This window comes from Urocitellus parryii, chromosome 12 (assembly GCF_045843805.1).
Source record: "Urocitellus parryii isolate mUroPar1 chromosome 12, mUroPar1.hap1, whole genome shotgun sequence".
Taxonomy (NCBI): domain Eukaryota; kingdom Metazoa; phylum Chordata; class Mammalia; order Rodentia; family Sciuridae; genus Urocitellus; species Urocitellus parryii.
Genome location: NC_135542.1, coordinates 13,014,086 through 13,037,105, shown reverse-complemented (window position 1 = coordinate 13,037,105; position 23,020 = coordinate 13,014,086). Strand labels below are relative to the sequence as shown.

Genomic DNA, 23,020 nt, shown 5'->3' with positions numbered 1-23,020 from the left:
CAAAGAATGTCAAGAACTTTAGCACTTGAGGAAAATCTAACAAATGACAAATTTAATCCTGAACTATGCGTAATATTTTTTAAATCTCCAGGTTTAGCATTTCAATGGACAAAGTATCATATTATTTTAAATAGAGAGCTAGCAAATAATTGCAACTTCTCTGGTCTTTAAGCAAATACAATTCAATGAAGAAACCTATGTCAAGACTAATTTTTATGATATCATTATTAAAACTACTAATGCAATACTGTAAAAACTAATAACAGGCTTCCCGCCTGTTACCTGGTTCATGCCCTGCATACTGCAGGATCAGGGGGCCAGACACAGCTCAGCGCTGAGGCCTGAGATGCTACATGAAGATATGCCCGGCAGCCTGTCTATTTAATAGAGGGTGAAAGACTTAAATAATCTCTTAAAGCTATCTTCACTGCCTTCATGAACAAATATTTATTTGATAGTGTTACACAAACGACATTCAAATCTCTTCTATACTGAAATACACCAATTTATTCCAGCAGATAAATGAACTTAAACACATCTGCTTTATGAGAATGTAAAAGACAATGATAGGAGGTCTAATGAACGATGATCTCCAGAGGGAGATTAACTATCAAGGCAGGTGCTTTCTTTTAGCAAAAAGCCAAAGACAGCAGTAAACTAAAATATTTCCATTTCCTAATTAAGAAGTACTTACTCTTTCTCCAGGTTGGCCACAACACTGTGGACATAATCAATATCTGTCTGTGAAAGAAAAAAATACCAAAATTCATATTTGTATTCAACCTTTTTATATTTTTTATATTTTTATTTAACTTTTAATACTGAACTCAAAATTAGACAAATGACAAAACATGCAGCAAAAACATTAAATTTTCAGGCATCTTGAGGGATTTGCATTTCTGATTTTATTGTATTATTGTGCTATTCAATATCACTAAATACTTCATACAGTGAGCAGATTTGTAAGTGTTTATTCTTTCCAATTGCCTACACTCGATCACCAGGAAACTGGGCACAGAAACTACTCCTACTTCTGGAAACACCCAGACCCTGAGTAGTGGGCAGAGGCACCAACAGATGCAGCCTGCTGTCAAAAAAGACTTTTCCATTTGGAATCTTAACACTTGGGTTCAAGATTTGCCTCTGGGGCTACTGGACAGTATCATCTGAAGTTACTTCTCTGAATTTAAGTTTCCTATTCCATGAAAAGAAAAAAAGTGGGAGAAAAATTAAGACCCCAGAGATGACAAGTTTAAATGATAAAACTGAAAAGCATGCAATGCAAAGATGTGCTGGGCTTCTGAGGACCCCTGTGAAGAAAGCCGCACCTCTGACCAATCCAGAAGCATCTGGCCAAGGCACCCGGGTCTCTGCCGGGTACTCTCCTTGCTCCTCTCCCACTGGTTGGCAGCAAAGACAGGTGGTCACTGAGCTCTCAGGGCCTGCTTACTTTTAGAGAAAAATTTTTCCTGATTATATTTTTTAAAGGCACATAGATCTTTTTTAAAGGTAGTATTACTACCCAATTCTGAGAATAAGTTTGTGAATCTAAAATGAATATACAGATTCTAAAGAAAGAGCATTTTTTAATTAAGAACCAAGTGTTTGTCCTGGTAAGTAAAATTAAGAGCTGGGCTGATATGTGCTACAATGAGATGAACCTTGAAAACACCATGCTAAGTGGAAAAGCCAGTTGCAAAGGACTACATATCATGCAACTGCTTTTATATGAAATATCCAAAGACAAGTATCTGCAGGGACAGAAAATAGATTATCGGTTGCCTAGAGCTGGGGGAATAGGAGGATGACTGGGCAATGGCTAAGAGTTTCTCTATAGGGTGAGGAAAATGTTCTGAAGTTGACTGAGGTGATGGCTGCCCAACTGTTTTAGTGGGTGGATTATACATTGTGTGAATTACTTTTAAAAAACAGAATAAAGCTAAAGGTATAAAAATTAAGTATTTCAGGTTGTATACCTGGATCTAGATCACTCAGCTTCTCTTAGAGACACATGGAAAAGTTGGATATATATGTTAACATGAGCCCAGAGGAGATGGTGTCAGCAAGGAGGCAAAATCATAAGCCTCAGGCTTCACCCCACTACAGAAAGCTCAACTAACAACTACCCACAGACCAGAACACCTTTCTGAAAACCCTACTACTTGAAAACAAGCATGAGACATGCTGCTGGTTGGCCGAACTGAGGACAGCAGGATAAGAAAGAATGGTCCCACCACTACCACGGCACTTCTCCCATCCAAGCCGACACAATGACACAGAGAGAGAACGTCTAGGGTGTTTACTGAGGAAGGAGAACCAGGGACAGTCATGCAGCTTCCCGAGCATCCAGAGATGCATCCCACTCTAGTCTCACCTCGTGGGCAACACTGGGGGTATGGCACAGCTTGACCACCAGGAGCCAGGAAAGGAGGCAGAGAGCACAGTGACCAGCACACGAGCCCTGGTGGTGGCACCTCTGTGCTTCTACCACCCATGTTGGGTGACTAGAGTTAAAGCCTACTTCAGAGCCCGTCCACAAAGCTGAACTGGTTGCCTTCAGCAGCACAGCGGGAAGTTCAACCCAGCTTGCGTCCCTACACGGCCAACCTCCAGCCCAGCCTCACAGCCCACTCCAATGACCCTAAGTCCAACACCCACCTCCGACATTTCAGAGAAACATGGGGCTAGACCTGCTTGACCCAGGAAGTCAAGTGTTGGCCAAAATGCCCCAAAGATCCTGTCTAGATAGGGTCTACACATTGTGGAGAAGCTCAGAGGGTAAAGCTATTTGACCCAGGAGGTCAAACAGTCCCTCAACTCAGCCAAAAGCCCACTCCATGGCACCACTGTGATAAGGAAGCAATCCTCAATCATGCATTTCCAAGGAGCATAGCCTCTGACCCCACTCATCCAGAAGAGCAATGTTGCCTAACCTTGGAACCTGTATTCCTGCCCAACTACAGATCCTAAATAGTGGAAATGCCTGACCAGGGAAGACATCCTCTGACTGGCCTGACCAGAAGCCATCACACTATGCAGCCAGGACCACATCCAACTAGAGAGCTCACAAGAAGCTCTGCCTCTATAGGAGCTTCACCAGTTGGCCCCCTAGAATCACAGGCTAAATAGTGAAGGATGGGCCCTGCCAAAGAATGCCTGCGCAGGCCAGAAGAGGGAGCTGTCTCCTCAAAGGTACACAAAGTAATGCAAGGACACAGTGATTACAAGCAGGGAATTATAACACACACACACACACACATCTCTCTCTCTCTCTCTCTCTCTCTCTCATATATATGTGTGTGTGTGTGTGTGTATCTAACAGACCTCCAATAACAGACCCTAAAGATATGGCAATGTATGAAATGACTGATAATCAGTGAACCACAAAAATATAGGGTTAGAAAACCAAATGTAATTTGGAAAGCAATACATACACAAATAAATTTGACAAAGGAATAGAAACAATTTTTAAAAATAATTAAGCAGAAATCCTAGAAATGAAGAATGAGTGAACTAAAATTTTCAACAGAAAGCTATGACAGCTGACTTGATCAAGCAAAAGAATCAGTGAGTTAAAAAGAATTTGAAATTACCTGGACAGAGGAACAAAAACAAGAAGGAAGGAAGGAAGGAAGGAAGGGAGGGAGGGAGGGAGGGAGGGAGGGAGGGAGGGAGGGAGGAGGGGAGGGGAGGGGGGAGGGGAGGGGAGGGGAGGGGAGGGGAGGGGAGGGGAGGGGGGAGGGGAGGGGGAGGGGGGAGGGGGGAGGGGGGAGGGGGAGGGGAGGGGGAGGGGAGGGGAGGGGGAGGGGAGGGGAGGGGGAGGGGAGGGGGGAGGGGAGGGGGGAGGGGAGGGGAGGGGAGGGGGGAGGGGAGGGGGGAGGGGAGGGGAGGGGGGAGGGGAGGGGAGGGGGGAGGGGAGGGGAGGGGAATGGGAGGGAGAATGGAGGAGGAAAGAAGGAAAGGAGGGGAGGGGGAGAGGGAAGGAGGAAGGAAAGGAGGGTGGGGAGGGAAAGAAAAGGAAGGAAGGAAAGAAAGTCTATGTGAACTACAGGAGAACCTCAAGAGGCCAAATCTGCATGTAACAGGAGCTCCAGAAGATGAAAGAAAGAGGGAAAAAGGCCAGAAAGTATGAACAGCAGAGAAATCCCCTAATCTGGGGGTAGATGCCAACAACCAGGTACTGGAAGCACAGAGCTCTCCAATAAAATTTAACCCGAAAAGGAGCTCAGCAAGACACCAAGCAATCAAAATCAAAGACAAAGTTCTCACAGCAGAAAGGCCGCATCTAGGGGAAGCAATACCACTATCTCCAGATGTCTCCACAGAAACCCTGGAAGACAGGAAAGGAGAATGATATATTCAAAGCACTGAAGGGGAAAAAAATCACCAACCCAGAATACCTTACCCAACAAAGCTGTCTTTCAAAACTAGATAAATAAAAACTTCCCTTGACAAACACAAACTAAGGGAGTTCACCACCCGACTTTAAGGAACTCCCTAGGTAAAGGGAGTTTTTAAGCTGAAACAAAAGACCTCTAAATAGCCCACAAAGCATGCAAAATTATAAAACTCAATGGTCTAAGGAAAAGAGCCATATTCAGAATACTCTAGACAATGACAGTGTATATAGCAAGTCTGTTCCTAGCAAGAGGGTTAAAACACAAAACTACTCATATCTACAGGAGCAGAAATGAATTAAATTGAAACAAAAATTTTTTTAAAAAAAAATCAAAGAAACAAAAAGTTGCTTCTTTGAGAAAAAATAAAAATTCTCATACAAAAAACATAAAATGTTGGGGGAGGAGTAAAGGCAGAGCTGTGTGCAGTCAGCTTGAAACAGGCTGTTGCAGGCTTAAATTGCTATGTGTAAGCCTCACAAAGCAAAGCTCTTCAGTGGAGCACACAACCAAAATAGAAAGTATTCAAAGCATACCAGCACATCACAGCAGAGAGGACAACAGCAAGAAAGGAAGGATGCACTACGGGTGACCAGAAAGCGATTAGCAAATGGCCATCACTAAATAGTGAGTCCTTACCTATCAGTAAGAACCTCGAATGTAAATGGATTAAATTCTCCAATAAAAAGACAGTGACTGACTGGATTGAAAAATAATAACCAAGACCCAATTCTATGCTGCCTGCAAGAGAGTCAATTCACTTTTAAGGACACACACACACACACAATCTGACAGGGATGGAAAAAGATTTCTCAGGAAAACCAAGGAAGAGATGTGTTTTTACATCAGACAAATAAGACTAATAAAATACAACAACATTCTATAATAAGGGGGTCAATTCATACAATTGTAAATATATCTGCACCAACATCAGAGCACCTAAATATACAAAACAAACATCAAAGTCCCTGAAGGAGGGAGAGTGTGATACTGAAGAGTGACCCTGAAGACCTGCCACGTGGCTGCCCAGATTTCAGGCTCTCTGAGCTCTGGGAACTCCTGGCTGTCCCTTTACCAGCCCTGGGCATTCCCCACGTGTGGCCTGATTCAGCCAACCCTGAAAGGTGTCATTTTCTGGGTAGTACTCTACCCTCTGGACCTCTGCTCTGCAGTCTCCAGCTTCTCTGTTTGGTGCCCTTTCTGCATACAGAAATATGTTTCATTGGGATAGAGAAATATGTCTCTAGACAGAAAACTGGGACAATCATGGTGCTTTCCCTCTATCTCAGGCAGCCATGTCCTGTGTAGTCTGCTGTCCAGTGTCCGAGAACAGTTGATTCACACACTTTGTCCGGCCTTCTACTTGCTGACATCAGGAAGATAAGTCCAGTTCTTGCTAACTCCACCACAGTGAGAAACAGAAGTCATTTAACATAACAAGGAACCACTGAGAATTCCAGAAATATAATGTGTACATGTGACAGATCAGCAGGATTCAAAGGACAGGGATATGTCAAAATGGGGCTGGCAGCTCACAATAAATTTTATTTCCCTAGGATCCAAGGAAAAGTTATGACTACCCACCTAATGCTTGATTTTTTTTTTTTTTACTTTCAATTAAACATGACACACCAACAGAGCCAAACAATGTCACATTATTTTAGTTAGCCAGGTTTCTAAAATGGTCAAGGGCTGAAAGATTAATAAGAAAGAGGAAGTTCAAGGGCTAGACAAAAGAAAAAAATTACTTCTTCATTTGCAGTACGTTTGCATAGTTTTCCTGCCGCTAACTAGGATGCTGAGGCCTGATGCCATAGCAGTGGCTCACATTTTTTTTTAACCATAACCCAATCCGTTCAATATGCTTATAAATCAACTATTTCTGGATTCTTCCATGAATATCCTACTTCAAGCCTCAGCTGGATTATGACAAGTTTTCCCAGGGGTCTCCCATTTCTGCCCTTACCAAAGTAGCCAGCAGAATCCTTTCAAAAAAGTAGTCATATTACTCTTGCCAAAAATCATAATGTAGTCACAAGAAAATATGAGATGAATCCAAACTGAGACATTTTGCAAAATAATTTACCAGTGCTCATCAAAAATACCTAAGTTCATTAAAGACAAGAAAAAAGAGAGGAGTCGTCTTGGATTGAAGGAAACCTACAGATTCAGAACCACTAAGTGTAGTGTGGGACTCTGTAATGGATACTGGAATAGAAACGTGTCTACAGGTGGAACAATATGAAAGTCGAATAAAGGCTGCAGTTGAATCAAGAGCATTACACTCGTGTTCTGGTTTTTTTTTTATCAGTGAGGATGGCTGCATCAGTGGTCAGCCTTCAAGTGAGACAAGTGAAGGGATGCTGTATAATTTTTGTAACTTTTCTCTAAACCTAAAATTATTAACAAATAAAAAGGTATTTTGTAAGTGCCTTTAAAAAAAATTAGTAAATTAGGTGTCTTCTCTACTCGAAACTCCTGAAGGACTTTCCATCTTAATTAGAGCAAGGATTGGCAAAGTCGATCCTTGGCCTGGCATCCCAAGGTAAAACCTGACTGGAACACTGCTCCATGCATCCCCTTACATGCTGTCCATGGTTTGTTTTCATGCTAAAATGGCAGAGTTGAACAGTTCCAACAGAGACTGGATGACCTGCAAAGTCTAAAATATTTATCATTGACCCTTTACAAAGTTTGTCCTTACCCTTCACTGACAGCAAAAGTGAAGTTCTTAAGAAACTGTAGCGTCATATGTGGTCTAGCCCAGCCTGTCCTTCTCTGGCTGCCCATTACTAGTGAGTCCCCTGCCTCCTCCACCAAGCCACTCAGGCCTCTCCTTGCTGTTCTGCAAAACATGCCAAGCAATGCCCTGGCTCGGGGTCTTTGCTTAACAGTTCCTCTGCTATACTGTTTCACTCCTGTCTCCTTCAGGCCTCCACCCAGGTGTCCCTGCTAACCCCACACTGGACGACCATGCACTCCCTTTCTTCCTTACCCATTTATCCGCCACCATGCTAACATCTAACATTCTGCATATTTGAATTTTTTTTCTGTCCTTCTCTGTAAGCTACAATGGGCAGAGGTTTTGTTTTATTGTACATATGCTTAACAATTTACCACTCTTTCAGAAAATATTTATTAAATTACCACCAAATTTTATGGGATAACATGTACACACGCAATTTCTTCTTGATAGTCATTTGTGTGATTTATGACCAAAGCATACACAAACATTGTAAAAATCTAGCTGCTGGGAAATTATAGGCCAAAATACTACTGATGCATTATAGTAATCTATAATTTCAAATGAAGAATAGAAGCAAAAACTAGAAGATAACCAGCAAGAATACAGAAGACTTGAACAACACAGTCCACCAACTTCACAAAACCGACATCTACAGAAAGATCACTCCACTACATCTACAGAATCCTCCACAGCAGAATCCACTCCTAGCACAGGGAACCTGGTAGGTCAGATCACACACTGGGCAATGAACAAGTACTGAAAAATGTTAAAGGACTGAAATCACACAAACTACACTCTCTCACCACAATGTAGTTGAATAAGAAATCAGGAACAGGGGAAAATTTGGAAAGTCCTCAAATAGATAAAAATTTAAAAAGCACATTTCTAAATAACTTTTGGGTCAAAGAAGAAATTACAAGGGGATATACAAAGTATTTTTGATCTGAATACAAATTAAAACATGATAATATCAAAACGTTGGAGATGCAGCTAACATGAAACTTAGAGGGAAATTTGTAGCTTTAAATTGCCTATATTAGAGAAAAGATCTCCAACCAACAATCTAAACATTCACCTTAAAAACCTAGCAAAAGGAGAGCAAAACTGAAAGCAAGCAGGAGGAAAGAAGTAATTATTATATTAGAAATTAATGAATCATAAACTAGAGAAATACCAGAGTCTCAAAGAGTCTCTCTACTCACATGCCTGCCTGCCAGCCCACTAGGGCTGAAAAGACCTTAACAGTCTCACAGTAAGAAAGGGGGCATGGATGGGAGGGTGAAGATGAGACTATTCAACATAACATACTTCGTAAAATTACTGCACTCTTTAGCAAGGCATACACACATTTTTTTTTTCAAAAAAAATACAGCCAATGATATAGAAAAACTAGTATTTTTGTACAATGCTAGACTTCAGGAACACCATCTACATTCTGATAGAGCTTTAATTTTTTTTTAATCTCCAGAACCTTCCCTATTTTAACTCTTCAATAAAAATTTATTCAGTGAGTAAAAGAATTCTTAGAATGAAATCTGAACTCTTGCCATTATTTAAAAATAGCCTCAGGCAATGAGGAGAGTTTGAGAAAATATGATGACAGCAAGGGCCACCCTGAGACCACCAAGCTCTTCAGGTGCTTCAGGGGAGAAGAAAGTTCAAAAGCAAAGTGCCCAGGTAACCACACCCTGTGGGTGGAAGCGCATCAGGCTGTCCGACTAGAAAGACTAGCCTGCTGAGGGAGAGTAAAGAAACCGCAGACTACTGTCCGTGAGAGCCAGACTCAGAAACACAAAAATTTTCCTTTTGAAAAATAACTGAAATCCTTAAGCTTGAAAGGATCTAGTTTGGTCCTAATATCCAGAGGTAACAAGAAGAACTACTCAGACTAGCTGGATTGACAGGAAGCAGCCTGGCTCCGTGGAAGGAGGGAAGACAGTCTTTGTTTCAAATAAACCAAACAGTCTGGAACACTCTCTGACCCCTCATCCTCTGGCACGACAGCAGCCTGAAAACCCATTTCCTTCAATGATGATTCATAAGAAGGGAACCAGCCCAGCATGTACACTAAATAATAAGGAAAACTTAGCAAATCTAGCAGAAATGGAGAGGACAGCAGAGAGACAAAGCTTCTCACCTCCTCTGTAGTATCTGTAGTCAAAGGATGCTAAGCAGGCATACCAGATGACAGCAGAGAATTCCATTTCTTAGTACAATGGTGAATACTACGTAAGACAATATAAATCAGGCAGAAGAGAAGAGGTAGGGTAGGAAAGGAAAAGAAGAAATAATACCAGTTTTATTGCTTCCCATGTCGGGAAGCCATAGATACCATCTAAGAAAACAGAGGGTTATATAAGGGTTCTGTATAAAGTTACAGCTACAACAGTAATCACTGGTATAAAAATACATACTTTTCTCAAATAGAAAAATGAAGCACACAAAATAAAGCAACACAAATAAGCAACAAAAAATCCTATAAAAGACATATAGGGAAGGGGGGGAATCCCATAAAATGATAGGATTAAGACCAAATAACTGCATACAGATATATAAATTCATCTAGAAGAGAAATGCGTTCTAATTAAATCACAAAGCAAAATTCAACTCTAGGATGTAAACTAGATGTATTAAAAAAAAAAAAAAAAAAGGTGATTTAGAAAGAAAGGGAAACAAAAGGGAGGACATAGGAATACCAGACAAACGCAAACCCCAGGAAAGCGTAGGTCATAATACTGCCACCCAGTAAGGGCGAATTTGGGCCCTCAAAATTAACATAATGCATAAGTCACTTTAAAATGCCAGCAGGTGTAATTGCCAATTAAGTTATAAATGTCCACCATAAAATAACATTACTATTTATAAAACAAAAAAACTATAATACAGGAAAAACAAAAACAGTAGCAGAAGATGTTTAACTCCTGAGTCCACAACACATCAAGTGGGAAAAGATAAGGATATATGAAGCATAAATGCAACAGAGCACACATAATTGAATTTTGAGAACAAGTAACATATCTCCAAGAGCTCACGGAACACTCACAAAAACAGAGCATCTCCTAAGCTACAACGAAAACACCCACCAATCTGAAGTAGAAGCTGCACAGACAACACTCTACAAACTCACAACAGAAACAAATAGTAACAAACCAATGTCCATGACAAAAGAACAGCATGAAAATATCACTGAGAGGGTGGCAAAGGACAGAACTAGGCCAAGTGACTCCGGAAAACAGAACTCTGGATACTGTAAGGCTGAGACAAAAGAACTGTAGACAAATATTTCCCTCTAGGCAGTGCTATCCTGGGGTAGGGTTAACAACACAAAAACACTGTATATCCCCTTGAGATGTAAAAGAATACAGATACACTGAGTCATAAAGAACTGGGTTTCTCACTGTTGGAGAAGAGTTGAAAAATTAAGGGGATGCGGGGAGACTAGAATGGACTCTGAGACTGGAATCAAGTATCATTAGAAATCATGATGTCTAATATACAGACAGATGGACACACATCTGTCCACTCAAAGGGCCAGAAGCAATGATCTCTCAGTAGCCAGCACCCTAGTGTCCAGATCCTGTTTTTTAATCCATTCTTCAATAAAAAGAATAAGGTCCCTTTGAAAAATGGCTGATTTCAGGACTGGTGCAGGGGAAATATAAGACTAGCCTAGAACTCTTAAGCTGTTAGAAAGCAGGGAAACCGCTGGGGCCATATCAGGAGGACAGAGTCGCCAATTCAAAACGAGCTAGTGACCAAACTTGGAATAATTGATCAACAAAATAAAAGCTTATTCTTATTATGTACAACTCAACACTGATGCAAGTGACAAAATAAAAAGAAGAGCTCCTCTTAACAGTATCCTAATTATTAAATGGAAGCTAAATGATGAAACTAGAAAATCACCATTTGGTAAACACAATAATAAGACTGCTCACTTGGTAAAAAGTTAAGATGAGAAACAGGATATCTGCATGATTTCAAAGTATCACCTCCAAAATAGGCTACTAACTAGACAGGAAAAAGAGTATCTTCGCAGTAGAAAAACTGGGAGATGTCATCTTAATCAAGTGATGACAGCTAACATTCCCGGTAATGAGACGGGTCAACATCATGTAGCCTTTAACACTAGGCCCTGAAAAAGAACACCACCTCACTTCTGTGATACAACCTGAATTCAATGATGAGGAAACACCAGACAATCCCAAACTGAAAGACATTCCATAAAACAGCCAGTAATCTTCAAGAGTGTCAGGTCATGAGAGGACAGCAGTGGAACATTTGGAGAAATCTAAATAACACTTATAACTTAGGACAGTACTTATGGCATTTGCAGGTAAATGGATGGAGAATATTATGTTAAGTGAAGTAAGCCAATCCCAAAAAACTAAAGGCCGAACGTTTTTCTCTGATTACTGGATGCTGATCTATGACGAGGGGTGGTATGGAAAGAATGGAGGAACCTTGGACTGGGCAAAGGGGAGAGAGGGGGGAGGAGTTATGAGGATAGGAAAGATGGTGGAATGAGATGGACATCATTACCCTAGGTACATGTATGAATACATAAATGGTGCATCTCTATACCATTTACAATCAGAGAACTGAAATGTTACACTCCATTGGTGTACGATGAATTGAAATGCATTCTGCTGTCACGTACAACTAAGTAGAACAAATAAAAATGATCATGATAAAATTGGTATAAACAATATAAGAAATGTTCTATATATAATAAAAACAACAAAAATGAGATTTACAAAATATTAGAATATAAAAATTATAATTAAACTCTAAGGAAAAATAAACACAGGAATGATACAATCTTAAAATCTGAATAGCACACTTTGATCCTACCAAGGAGCCTTAAGGGAGATAGAATGCATTCCTGTCAATCCCTTCTCAAGTTCAGAATGGGTCAGCAACTTTCAAATAATGCAACAGTGTATTGCTTAACACTCTGTATGTTCTATAAATGACTCATCACATGCCAAAGGGATCAATAAGGGTGAAATGACCAACAAGGAATAAGGCAACTAATTACTTTTCTCTCTTCTTCTCCTTATGGTTTCTCCCTTTCAAGCAAAAAAGAATACAAAGAACTGGGGGTCATGTGAGGAAAAGATGATGGTAACTCTTTTCTATGTGCATCTCCAGGTTTTCATTCTTGATTTTTCTCCTCAAATATTAAAATGGACCAGAGAGAATTCATGCCTTTATATAAATTCCTAATTTATCTCAAAGCAAAAGGAGAGCAAAACTAAAAGCAAGCAGGAGGAAAGAAGTAATTAATATTACAATAGAAATTAATGAAACATAAAATAGAGAAATGCCAGAGTCTAAAGAGTCTTTCTACTCACCTGCCTGCCTGGTTAAAGCTGCCTATTTATCCTAGATTAATTTCAAATGGGAGACTCAGGATGGTTTCTCAAAAGATGATAAACTGGGAGTTGAAGGATGAGAAAGAAAGGGAAAACAGCAGCAATAGTTTGGACTTTGGAATAACATGAAGAGAACTGAGGACACTCGTGCCCTGTGGATCTGTATCATGAGCTGGAAGTAGAATAACCACAGCACAGGCCTATTAACACCGTATACAAGAATCCTTTCATAAGCAGATGGGAAACCTGGAAGAGCAGCAGTTTGGGAAAGTCAGATTAATCTGGCTCTGGACAGATTAAAACTAATATTCAGATACCACAGTGAGGTAGGCAGGTGGAAATACAGGCTCAGGAAGAGCCTGGAAACCTAGGCCCAGAAACAACTCCACACGTAGGTCACCCTCAACGCCACACAGCACATACCTGTTCCTAGTGTTACTGAGGTCCCAGCTTAGAACTACTCATCAAGGTGGAATCAAACACTGTGATTAATAATAATTTTAAACCGACTAAAGGCAATTCAGTGCACTCTTTAATTCTTCTGTTCAGATTTTCTTGATTGAAATTCTGCATAGATATATAGACAAACAGTGCATTTGGGAGAAACGACTCTTCAGAGACGGGAACACTGCCAATGTTTACAAGGTTTCCCCTGTGTGATCTCGCAGTGCCTCTGCAACAACGATGAGCTCCAAACAGTCAACGGCATCACTCTTATTGAAGAGATGAGGAACTGAGGCTCAAGAAAGCATAAAAAGGAGCAGAATCCAGCCCAGAATACAGTCCCTCTGGATCCAAACCCAATAATACTACATCTTAATCCAGATTAATCATGATAGTAAGAGGGTCTCAAATCCATAAGGACATTAGGCTCTGTCTGTAAACTGAACATTATTTTTCAAGTGTGTAAGAATGATTCTTTCACAGTTAAAGGTTTTTTTTTGCAATTAAATATTAATATGTGCTCACTGTAAGTAAATTCTGATTTTATAAAATTGTATGCAATACAAAGTGACATCAGTCTATAATCCCAACTCTCAAGCTATTTGCTAGTGAGAGTATCTGGTATATTACAGGAGATTACTTTCCTTACCTGTTTTATTAATACACATATAAGAGCTATATAAATGTTTATGTACTTGAATGTATTTCTGTATTTGCAAATGTTTCTATTGGGTCTGTTTTTAGAAGCAAAATGTTGGGTTAAAGTGTATGTTTTTAATTTTAATAGCTATTACCAAGTTCCTTTTTGATTGGCCAGTTTCGTTACTTAAACGGAAAACTTTTGTAACAGATTAAAACATCATAAGTTAATACAAGTAACAAATGAGAAAATATTTCATATATGAAAATGTCTTACAAATCACAATTTACAACCAAAAAAATAAGCAAAGCTTATAAAATAATTATACATACTAATGATCCAAAATAAAACTTCATAAACCAACATTTAATCCCACTCAGTAAAGAAATCCAAATTAACAAAAGTCAAGTATTATTTTCAACCCATCCAATTGACAAAAATATTTTAAAACTAGTATGAACTACAGGAAGAAAGAAATAGCTCTCTCAGACTTTTGGAAAGGAGATAAACAGATTTAATTTCTACAGGGTATGCTGGCTATCTATGAATATTTTAATGTGTATGGATTCTGAGAGAGCAATCTGTATTTATAAATGAGTTCCAAGTCAGTAACTATAAAAGTATACAATTTATTTACAGAGTGCTTATTTCAGTACTGCTTATAACTGCAAAAACTCAGAAACAGCCTATCAATCAAATAACTCATGTTGAGGGGCTGGGGCTGTAGCTCAGTGGTAGAGTGCTTGTCTAACACATGTGAGGCAATGGGTTCAATCCTCAGCACCACATAAAAATTAATAAAGGTATTGTGTCCATCTACACTAAAAAAGTTTTTAAAAATAATTCATGTTGAAACCATACAATGGAGTATTTTTTAGCCATTAAAAAATGATGCTATGAGGCTTGGGTTGTAGCTCAGAGGTTAAGTGCTTGCCTCACATGCATGAGGTACTGGATTCGATCCTTAGCACCACATAAAAAAATTAATAAAATAAAGATATTGTGTCCGTCTAAATTTTAAAAAAAAAATTTAATTTTGTTTTTAAAAATGATGCTGTGATTTTTAATCTTTTTAGCATGGAAAGATGTTCATGGTATTAAAATATGTATAGAATGATCCACTCATATATGTGTACACAAGTCATAGGAAAAATTCTTTAAGACACATTTAAAAATACTTATAGTTCTATCCACATGAAGGTGTAAGAGGCGAGTTTTCATTACATATTTATTTAATTGTTTTAAATAATGTGCATATTACTTTTTTCATTAAGAAAACATTAAGATCATTTTTATTTAAAGAGACAGAGAACCCTGAAGGAGTGGGAATCAGAGGTCCAGAACTATACACAGTTATACTATGTCCATCTTCTGCCCCCCACCTTTTTTTTTCTTACCTTTTATTGGGGACGGAGGGGTGGGGATCAAACCCAGGGCCTTATGCATGCTAGGCAAGCCATCTAGGTGAACGTTACCCTTAGCCTTTTCCCAGGCTGAAATTTGATATGATAATTAAGGAAATATTTACTCAGGGCACTTGTTCCTTGTGGTATCAGACAAAAAAGATTCTTTCTCTAAATCTTTTGAGGAGACTAAAATTGAAGAGGTATATTCAAGTGATTTTCCTCTAATAAAACGATGGCTGCTTCATAGGGGTTAGCCTAGGCTGGGGTTATGCCTAGGCTAAACCCTCCTTCAGTTTCACAACTCCAATTTAGGTCTCAGAGCTAGAAATGGGGATTCATTTTTTTATGATCTATGTGTATAATATTATCCTACTGACAATGAAGGTTATCATTCCTGGCTTTAACTGCAGGGAAGAACTTAGAGCAAACAACACACAAGATTTACATTAACTAACCAGATAGCATATATTACCTAAGCTTCACTCAGCACATTTAAAAAATTCTTTATAAAGCATATCTGAATATTCAATTATAGTTTTACTCTTAAGACTATATATAGTAAAAAAAAATAACAAATAATTACCTCTCCTATGAAGACTACTATAACACAGTCCAACTTCTCTTCAGGATACAAATTATCAATAAGGGAATGAAGAGTTTCTATGAGGTAAGATTTAACTTCTCTCTTCACTGTGGGAATCCCCATTACTATTGAAACTGAAACAAAACAATACAGTAATTACATAAAAAGACTTCACAAGGACAATAATAGAAAAATACTACCATTTTGAAAATACAATGCTTCAAATTCACAGGAATTGAGGGATTTAGTTTCAATTTCAGAAAGAAATTAATCAAAGGATACAAGAACATACCTATAATACTGTATTATCATACGTTCCACATGACTTAACCATAAAGGGGTGGGGTGGGACAGAGAAAGAGAGAGGGAGAGAGAGGGAGAGAGGGGGAGAGAGAGGGAGAGAGAGGGAGAGAGAGGGAGAGAGAGGGAGAGAGAGGAAGAGAGGGAGAGAGAGAGAGGAGAGAGAGAGAGAGAGAGAGAGAGAGAGAGAGAGAGAGAGAGAGAGAGAGAGAGAGAGAGAGAGAGAGAGTGTAATGTCAAAGAACTGGTAAAAATAAGAGTCAACCTCACATTAAAAATGAATGGCTATAAAGTATAAACAGAAAAATTTTATACGACTAAAACTCAGAAACACTAAACATGCCTTAAAAATTAATGTCTTACATATCAACTTCAAGTCCATGATGCACTGAGAAGGGAACAGCACCACTTCTGTGGTTTTCTTGCCAAAAGGAATAACCTCAACCTGACCAAAAAGAAATATCAGACAATTCCAAATTGTGGGGTCAGTCCACAAGATAGGCAGCCAGTCCTCTAAAGCATCAAGGTCATGGAAAACAAAGAACTGTCACAGATTGGAAAAGACTGAGAAAACATGACTATTTAAGGAAATACAAAATCCTGACTCGACCTTGGAACAGAAAAACAATGAAAATTACAAAATCTGAATAAGAGCCAAGGTTAGCTAATAGTGTGGCGTTGGTGTTAATTTCCTGGTTTGATCATGATACCATGGTCATGGGTATGCACGGTAGATGAGGGATAGGGAAACGCTGGGTGCTACAGGAATCTGTGCAACATTTTTAAGGTCTAAAATTATAGTTGATTCTACTAAACTGCTTGTTTTGATTGCAAATTTGTTTCTACATGATTAATTTATTAGGGATCAACATGGGCATAGCATGAATTTCACATTTGCTTATATGCAACTTCTCCTGAGACACTCACATAGGTGAATAATAGACAACTGTATGCAGGCTGGGCACCATGGTGCATGCCTGCTGCCTCCAGCAGCTTGGGAGGCTGAGGCAGGAGGATTGTAAGTTTAAAGCTAGCCTCAGCAACTTAGCAGGCCTCCAAGCAACTTAGTGAGACCCTGTCTCAAAAAAGGGATGGGGATTTGGCTTAGTGGTTAAGCACTCTGGGTTCAATCTCAGTACTAAAAAAAAGAAAGAAAACCATACCCAGGCTAAACCAATTCAGGAAACTAAACTTTGTAAAAATACCAAATGCACACACCACAAACCTCTACCAGCTGCCTCAGTTCTTCACATGCTGTCGACCATACCCATCCACACTGGGGGTTCCACGTTCCTTCAGATTTCAGATAACGCAACTTGTACCACCAATTTGTGGTAACTTGTAAGCTACAACCCCTCTATAGCCTGCAGCAAATGGCAGGTCCCTTTCAGGCAGAGTTCCATATTATATTAGTTATGTATCACTTAATCACTTAACATGTACAAAATTGTGCTGCCATCTTCATTAGGTTTTAACCTGTTTTTATGTTTGCCTGGTTTTGAGTGCTGTGATCCTAATCCCATTCTTCTCTTTCTGTTGCATAGCTTTGCAGGGTGCAGTGGTTTGAGGAACACACATTTACTATAGAAGTGACTACATTTCAAAGTAAGTTTCTAAAATTCACATCTTAAAGTCGTAATATTCTGAGTGCTATATGTCAACAGAGAAGTATTTTGCAGATGTTAAAAATAATCTAGTCTTAATTATGGAACAATTAATTGGAAATGCTACCAAATACTTAGAATTCATAGAATCCTAAAACTAGAAGGAAGCTTAAAGAACATAGGTCAACTGGTCTACAACCATGATTTGCAGGTAAGAATACTAAGTACAAAGGGGTTAAGGGACTGCACCTGTTCTGTGGCACAAATTATCTGAGTGAATGATATAAAAATAAGCTCCCTGCCCTCACAGAACTTACACTGCTGAAGAGGGAAGAGAGATAATAACCTTAGAGGATAATCCATGCTACACAAACTCAAATGTGATAATGTCAGCGTGAGGAATGGAGGGGTGCCTCTACAGACAGTGTGGTCATGAAAGGGCTCTCTGTTTTCAATTGAGCTGGTTAATTAATGATGAGGCAGAACGTTCCAGAAGAGGGAACAACAGGGAAGGCACAGTGGTTTTGACATAGTAAAGAAACATCAGGAGCAAAAACATATCTAAAGTAGAATAAGCCTAGATCCAGAGAATTCGTTAAGGGTCAGGTCACATGGAACAAATACAGTCTTAATTCCTAGAATAAAGAGAAAAACATTATCAAGTTGTAAGCTCAGCAGTGACATTATCCAACCTGTAATCCTAAGAGATTACCAAATGTTATGGAAAGTAAAAGCATAACTTTAAGAGTATTTGGGGAAGATCAGTTAGGAAGTTACTGCACTAATTAAGGAAAAAAATGGTGGTTTGAATTAGGATGTCTGAAGAGTTGAAAATGAACAGATAGATGAATTTAGGACGAAGTCTAAAGACCTTCACCAGGGGACCAGGAGAGAGAGGAAGAAGTGGGATCCAGGATGACTTCAGGAAGTGGAAAGGGGATCTTTTATCCAGAACAACACATCTGAGGGGAAGAAGGCTCCAAATCAAGATTTCTATCTTGATCATATTACTTTGAGATGCCAAAACACAGGATGAGTTATCTTGGAAGCAAATTTTCATATACTCAACCTTAGAATCTAAAAAAATACATATTTTAAATATTTAAAATATAGATTAAGAGTGTAACAACTATGATATGAAGTGTTCCTAGGCAATGCCAACTCATAAGTAATTCAAAAACTTTATGGAAAAAGCAAAATACATTGCATTATTACTTTATTGCATGCTCTGGATCAAAGTGTCTATTCCCTACTGACTAGGGATGTTTTTGCTTACATTTTGGTTTATGTAAGCTTAAAATGGCATGTTTTTGAGATTAAGCCATTTTCCCCAAATATACTCTGTTTTGGAGCTGAAATTTAAATTCTTTAGTTTAAGGACTCCAAAAAACATTGAAAATGAAAGTACTAATTTTGGTCACACTTTCAGAATTAGAGTAAACCATGCTAGTGATAATTCAAAAAGTGACCACAAAAAAAAGGAAAGAAAGAAAAGAATCTTTCATTTTCTAGGATATTCCACGCTCCCTTCCGTCACAGGGAAGTGTTGTGGTGCACTTCCCACTTTTTTCCCATTGTGGTAGAATAGATGGCCTCCCAAAGATGTCCATGTCCTAATTCCTGAAGGCAGTTTTCCTGGTCTTCTGGGGTGGAGTAAAGTTCAGAGTCATCAGTCTGAGCACCGTATCTGTAGTCTGAAACCCTTCAGGATGTCTTTTCTGTTTGGCAGGGTAGCCAGTTATATTCAAGATGGCAAAGGCTATGTCAGCCTGGATCCCTGAGTGATCAGTGAGTGCACAAAACCCTATCAACCACACTGGAAATATACTGTCAGCAAAAATTTAAATAAACCTTTGCTATGTAAACCACTGAGATTTGGAGGTTGTTGGATACCACAGCATAACCCAATCTGATCTTGTTTGACATTACCATCTTCTATCACTTACAGTCTAGGAAATGTGTGTATTCTAAGGGGTTAGAGTTCAGGGGAAATATGTCAGCAAAGTGAAGAATATAGTCAGATCATCCTTTTAGAGAGAAGAATAAAGGAACCCAAGAGAAATAGAACCAAAGGGTTGGACTATATTTCCAATTTAAATAATAATTGTGCACATGAAAACTGACCATATACTAGACACTCTGAAATGCAGTCGTAAGGTTGGCGAGGCCCCCCACCTTGTGCTGTTATTATGTGATAGGGACATCAATTGTTATGTCACTTTTCTTCCACTTTCTTGGGAAGTTTTCAAATTCTAGTATTTATTTCCTTTAAAATTGAGAACATTTTCAGAACAATCTTGATTTGGCTTTTCCAATCTTCAATTAGTCTATCTTTATTTGAACTAAATTATATTCCTTTTTAAATATTCATTGCTACTTAATATTTTTAGCCCATCATGTTTCCCCTATGGTTTGACTTAAGTCATTTACTCCCCCATTTCTTCCTTTATATTCCATGACAATTTTTTGTCTTCTACTGCTCAGTTGTACTTTCTGTCTTCCCTGGCTTTATCCTCTTCTTTCACTGGAAATTAACTGCTGGAGAACTTTGAAGGTTCAGTCCTGGGCCATAGGTGATCTCATTTATATCCATGTCTTCAACAACCACTTATTCATAAACAAAAACTCCTAAAAATTAAACCTAACTCTTATTTCTCCACTGAGTCTGAGATTTAAATGTTCACCTACCTGCATGACTTCTCCACTTCATATCCTTTCCCCTTGAAACTTGACATATCCATATTTAATGCATCTCTTACAAACCAACGCTGCAAACCATTTGCTACTGTCTCCTATCTCTGAATGCACCCAGCATGCACTGCTCCATCCAGAAACCTAAGGCTTGTCCACAAATCCAGTCCATAACTATGATTTCTCTTAAATGCTGCCATATAGTCCAAACAGCCCTTAACGCCATCTTCTTTCCTTCTCTACAACCACCGGCCACTGCCTAATCTGAATCCATCCTTCTCCAGTCCCCCAGAACAGCCTCTTACCTGGTCACCCACATCTCCTCTTCTTCCCATACTTTCATTCTTCCCATTGCAGGAAATGGGACCTTGCAAGATTTAAGTCTTAAAAAGTCATCCTTGCCAAGTTCTATTTAAAACTCTTTAGTTGCTTGACATTGCTCTTAAGATGAAAACCAAACTCCTGTAACAGGTCTGAAAAGCCCTGTGATTTGGGGCCTGAACTCCTATCTCTAGCAGCACATTGTCCTGTGCTTCCCCTCACTCTGCACTAACTACAGTGGCCTTCTTTCATTTTCTAGGATATTCCACGCTCCCTTCCGTCACAGGGAAGTGTTGTGGTGCACTTCCCACTTTTTTCCCATTGTGGTAGAATAGATGGCCTCCCAAAGATGTCCATGTCCTAATTCCTGAAACTTGTGAATATGTTACCCTACATGAAAAAGGGACTTTTACATATGACTAAATTAAGCATCTTGAAACAGGATTATTCTAGATTACCAAATGTGCTCAAGATAACCAAAGAGGTTGTACAAGAGGAAGGCAGAAGGGTCCGAGGGAGAGGAGGTGAGGTGGTATCAAAAGGAGAGATGTGAAGACACTCTGCTTTAAAGATGAAGGAATGCAATCAGCCTGTGCACTCCACAACAGCTCGGGAAGGGATGATCAATCACACCGGGTTTCTGAAGGAACACACCCCCCCAGACACCTTAAATTTAGGATTTCTACCCTCCAAAATTGTAAGACTATAAATGTATGTTAAGTCCCTGAGTTTGTGTAGTAGTCTGTTAACAGCAGCGACAGGAAATACCCACCTTTACCTGTTAACTATATATTCTACTAGTCTCAGATCCAATGTATTTTTGAGACTTCCCTAAACCTCTTCATCAGGGGAGATGCCCCTTTTCTACATTCTCAAAGCACCCTTTACATCACTAAAGGGTGATACACTTTAGTTACACTAAAGGGTGTAACTGATTATTTGACCAACACACATATCCTGTACTATGCCAAAGCTCCACAAAAACAGGAACCATGTTGAATTCTATAAACCAGAGTGCCTGGCACATGGAGGTGCTCATGGACTTTAACTTCAGCTCATACTTAAAGGAATTACCTGTGGTCCTCTCCTGACCAGGAGCACCATTTGGTAGATAACCTAACAAGAGTCTTTTGTCAGTTATCCTGCTCTTCACTGAATAGGCCCTTATTATGAAGACCTGGGTGCTTCTTCAACTCAAAAATTTTTTCTTCTGTACTTATTTGACTTTCTAAAAGAACCAAACAGCTCAATCTTCCTGATCACTAATTTTATCTTCAGATGTATCTACTCTTCATCAACCTCCTGATGGAAATTTTAAATCACTGAAATGAAAAACACAAAGATTTCTGTTTCTTTTATAATAGTTATTATTTTATGGGTAAGTTTTACATTCACATCCCTCTAAAAGCACACTGACTGTGTTTTGTTTTTAAGTCATATTCCATTCTATAAACTAAATTTTTTTTTTAGTATTAAATCACTCGTGGTGCTGATCTTAGATTTTGGAGGACTCCCAGTTGAAGAAGATGCCCTTCTACCCATTTGTAGTTTCCACACCTGGTTTTTGTGTCCTGCTTTTACAAATCTTTGTGGGAAGATGTAAGTGTGGCGCTAGGTGGGTGAGGAGTTATTTGTCCTGGACACGAGGATCCCTGACCCTCTCCTAGGGGTCAATAGCAATCCAAAGCACTGCCCTCCCCCTGCAGCCAGGGGAAGGCTTTGCTGCTAAGGGAAGTTTGTCAGCCTGACCACTGAAGAACAGAATTTTTAGTGAGCAGTAGTTTTAATCTGATCTCAAAAAATGAAGTTTTTAATATAAGTCCCTAGATAGGTTCTAGGGTTTCATAAAAATCTCAAAAATTACATACAAAATTGTTTTTTCCCTATGCATTTTTCTAAGCAGAGGCCAATAGCTTTCTTGGAACCTCTAAAAGATTGGTGTGAACATACTTTATATACAGAGATAATGAAAAATTGTGCTCTATATGTGTAATAAGAATTGTAATTCATGCCGCTGTCGTGTATTTAAAAAAATAAAATCAATTAAAAAAAAAAAAAAAAAAGAACCACTGCCTAAGAATTTAGGAAGGAAATTCCTTTCACATAAATCTGGGCACATTCCCACCCCCGACTCTAAGCTGTATGCTTTTTCTTTCAAAATTAGTGTCAGCTTTATAAGAATGTTAACTGCTGAACTAGTCATGATGGTGCACACCTGTAAATCCCAGCAACTCAGGAGGCTGAGGCAGGAGGATCAACAAGTTTGAGGCCAGTCTCAGTAATTTAGCTAGACCCTATCTCAAGAATTTTTTTTTTCTTTTTTTGTACCAGGGATTGAACCCAGGGTGTTTAAGTACTGAGCCAAGTCCCCAGTCCTGTCTCACTAAGTTGCTGAGGCTGGCTTTGAACTTAACCATCCTCCTGCCTCAGCCCCCCAAGCCACTAGCATGGGCCACTACAATCAGCTCAAGATAAAATTTTTTTTAAAAAAGGACTGGACATGCAGTTCA

At 39.2% G+C, this 23,020-nt stretch overlaps 1 protein-coding gene across 1 annotated transcript in view; it reads right to left on the bottom strand.

Annotated features, from left to right (window-relative positions):
- The window catches only part of LOC144249846 (alpha-1,3-mannosyl-glycoprotein 4-beta-N-acetylglucosaminyltransferase A-like), a 69,301-nt gene that overhangs the window by 3,980 nt on the left and 42,301 nt on the right, over positions 1 to 23,020 (bottom strand). Inside the window, exons 5-6 of the mRNA XM_077792044.1 lie at positions 15,595 to 15,728; positions 695 to 741 (exon numbers count right to left, since the gene is read on the bottom strand). Of these exons, the coding sequence (XP_077648170.1) occupies positions 695 to 741; positions 15,595 to 15,728 (181 nt within the window). The remainder of the gene's footprint in view (positions 1 to 694; positions 742 to 15,594; positions 15,729 to 23,020) is intronic.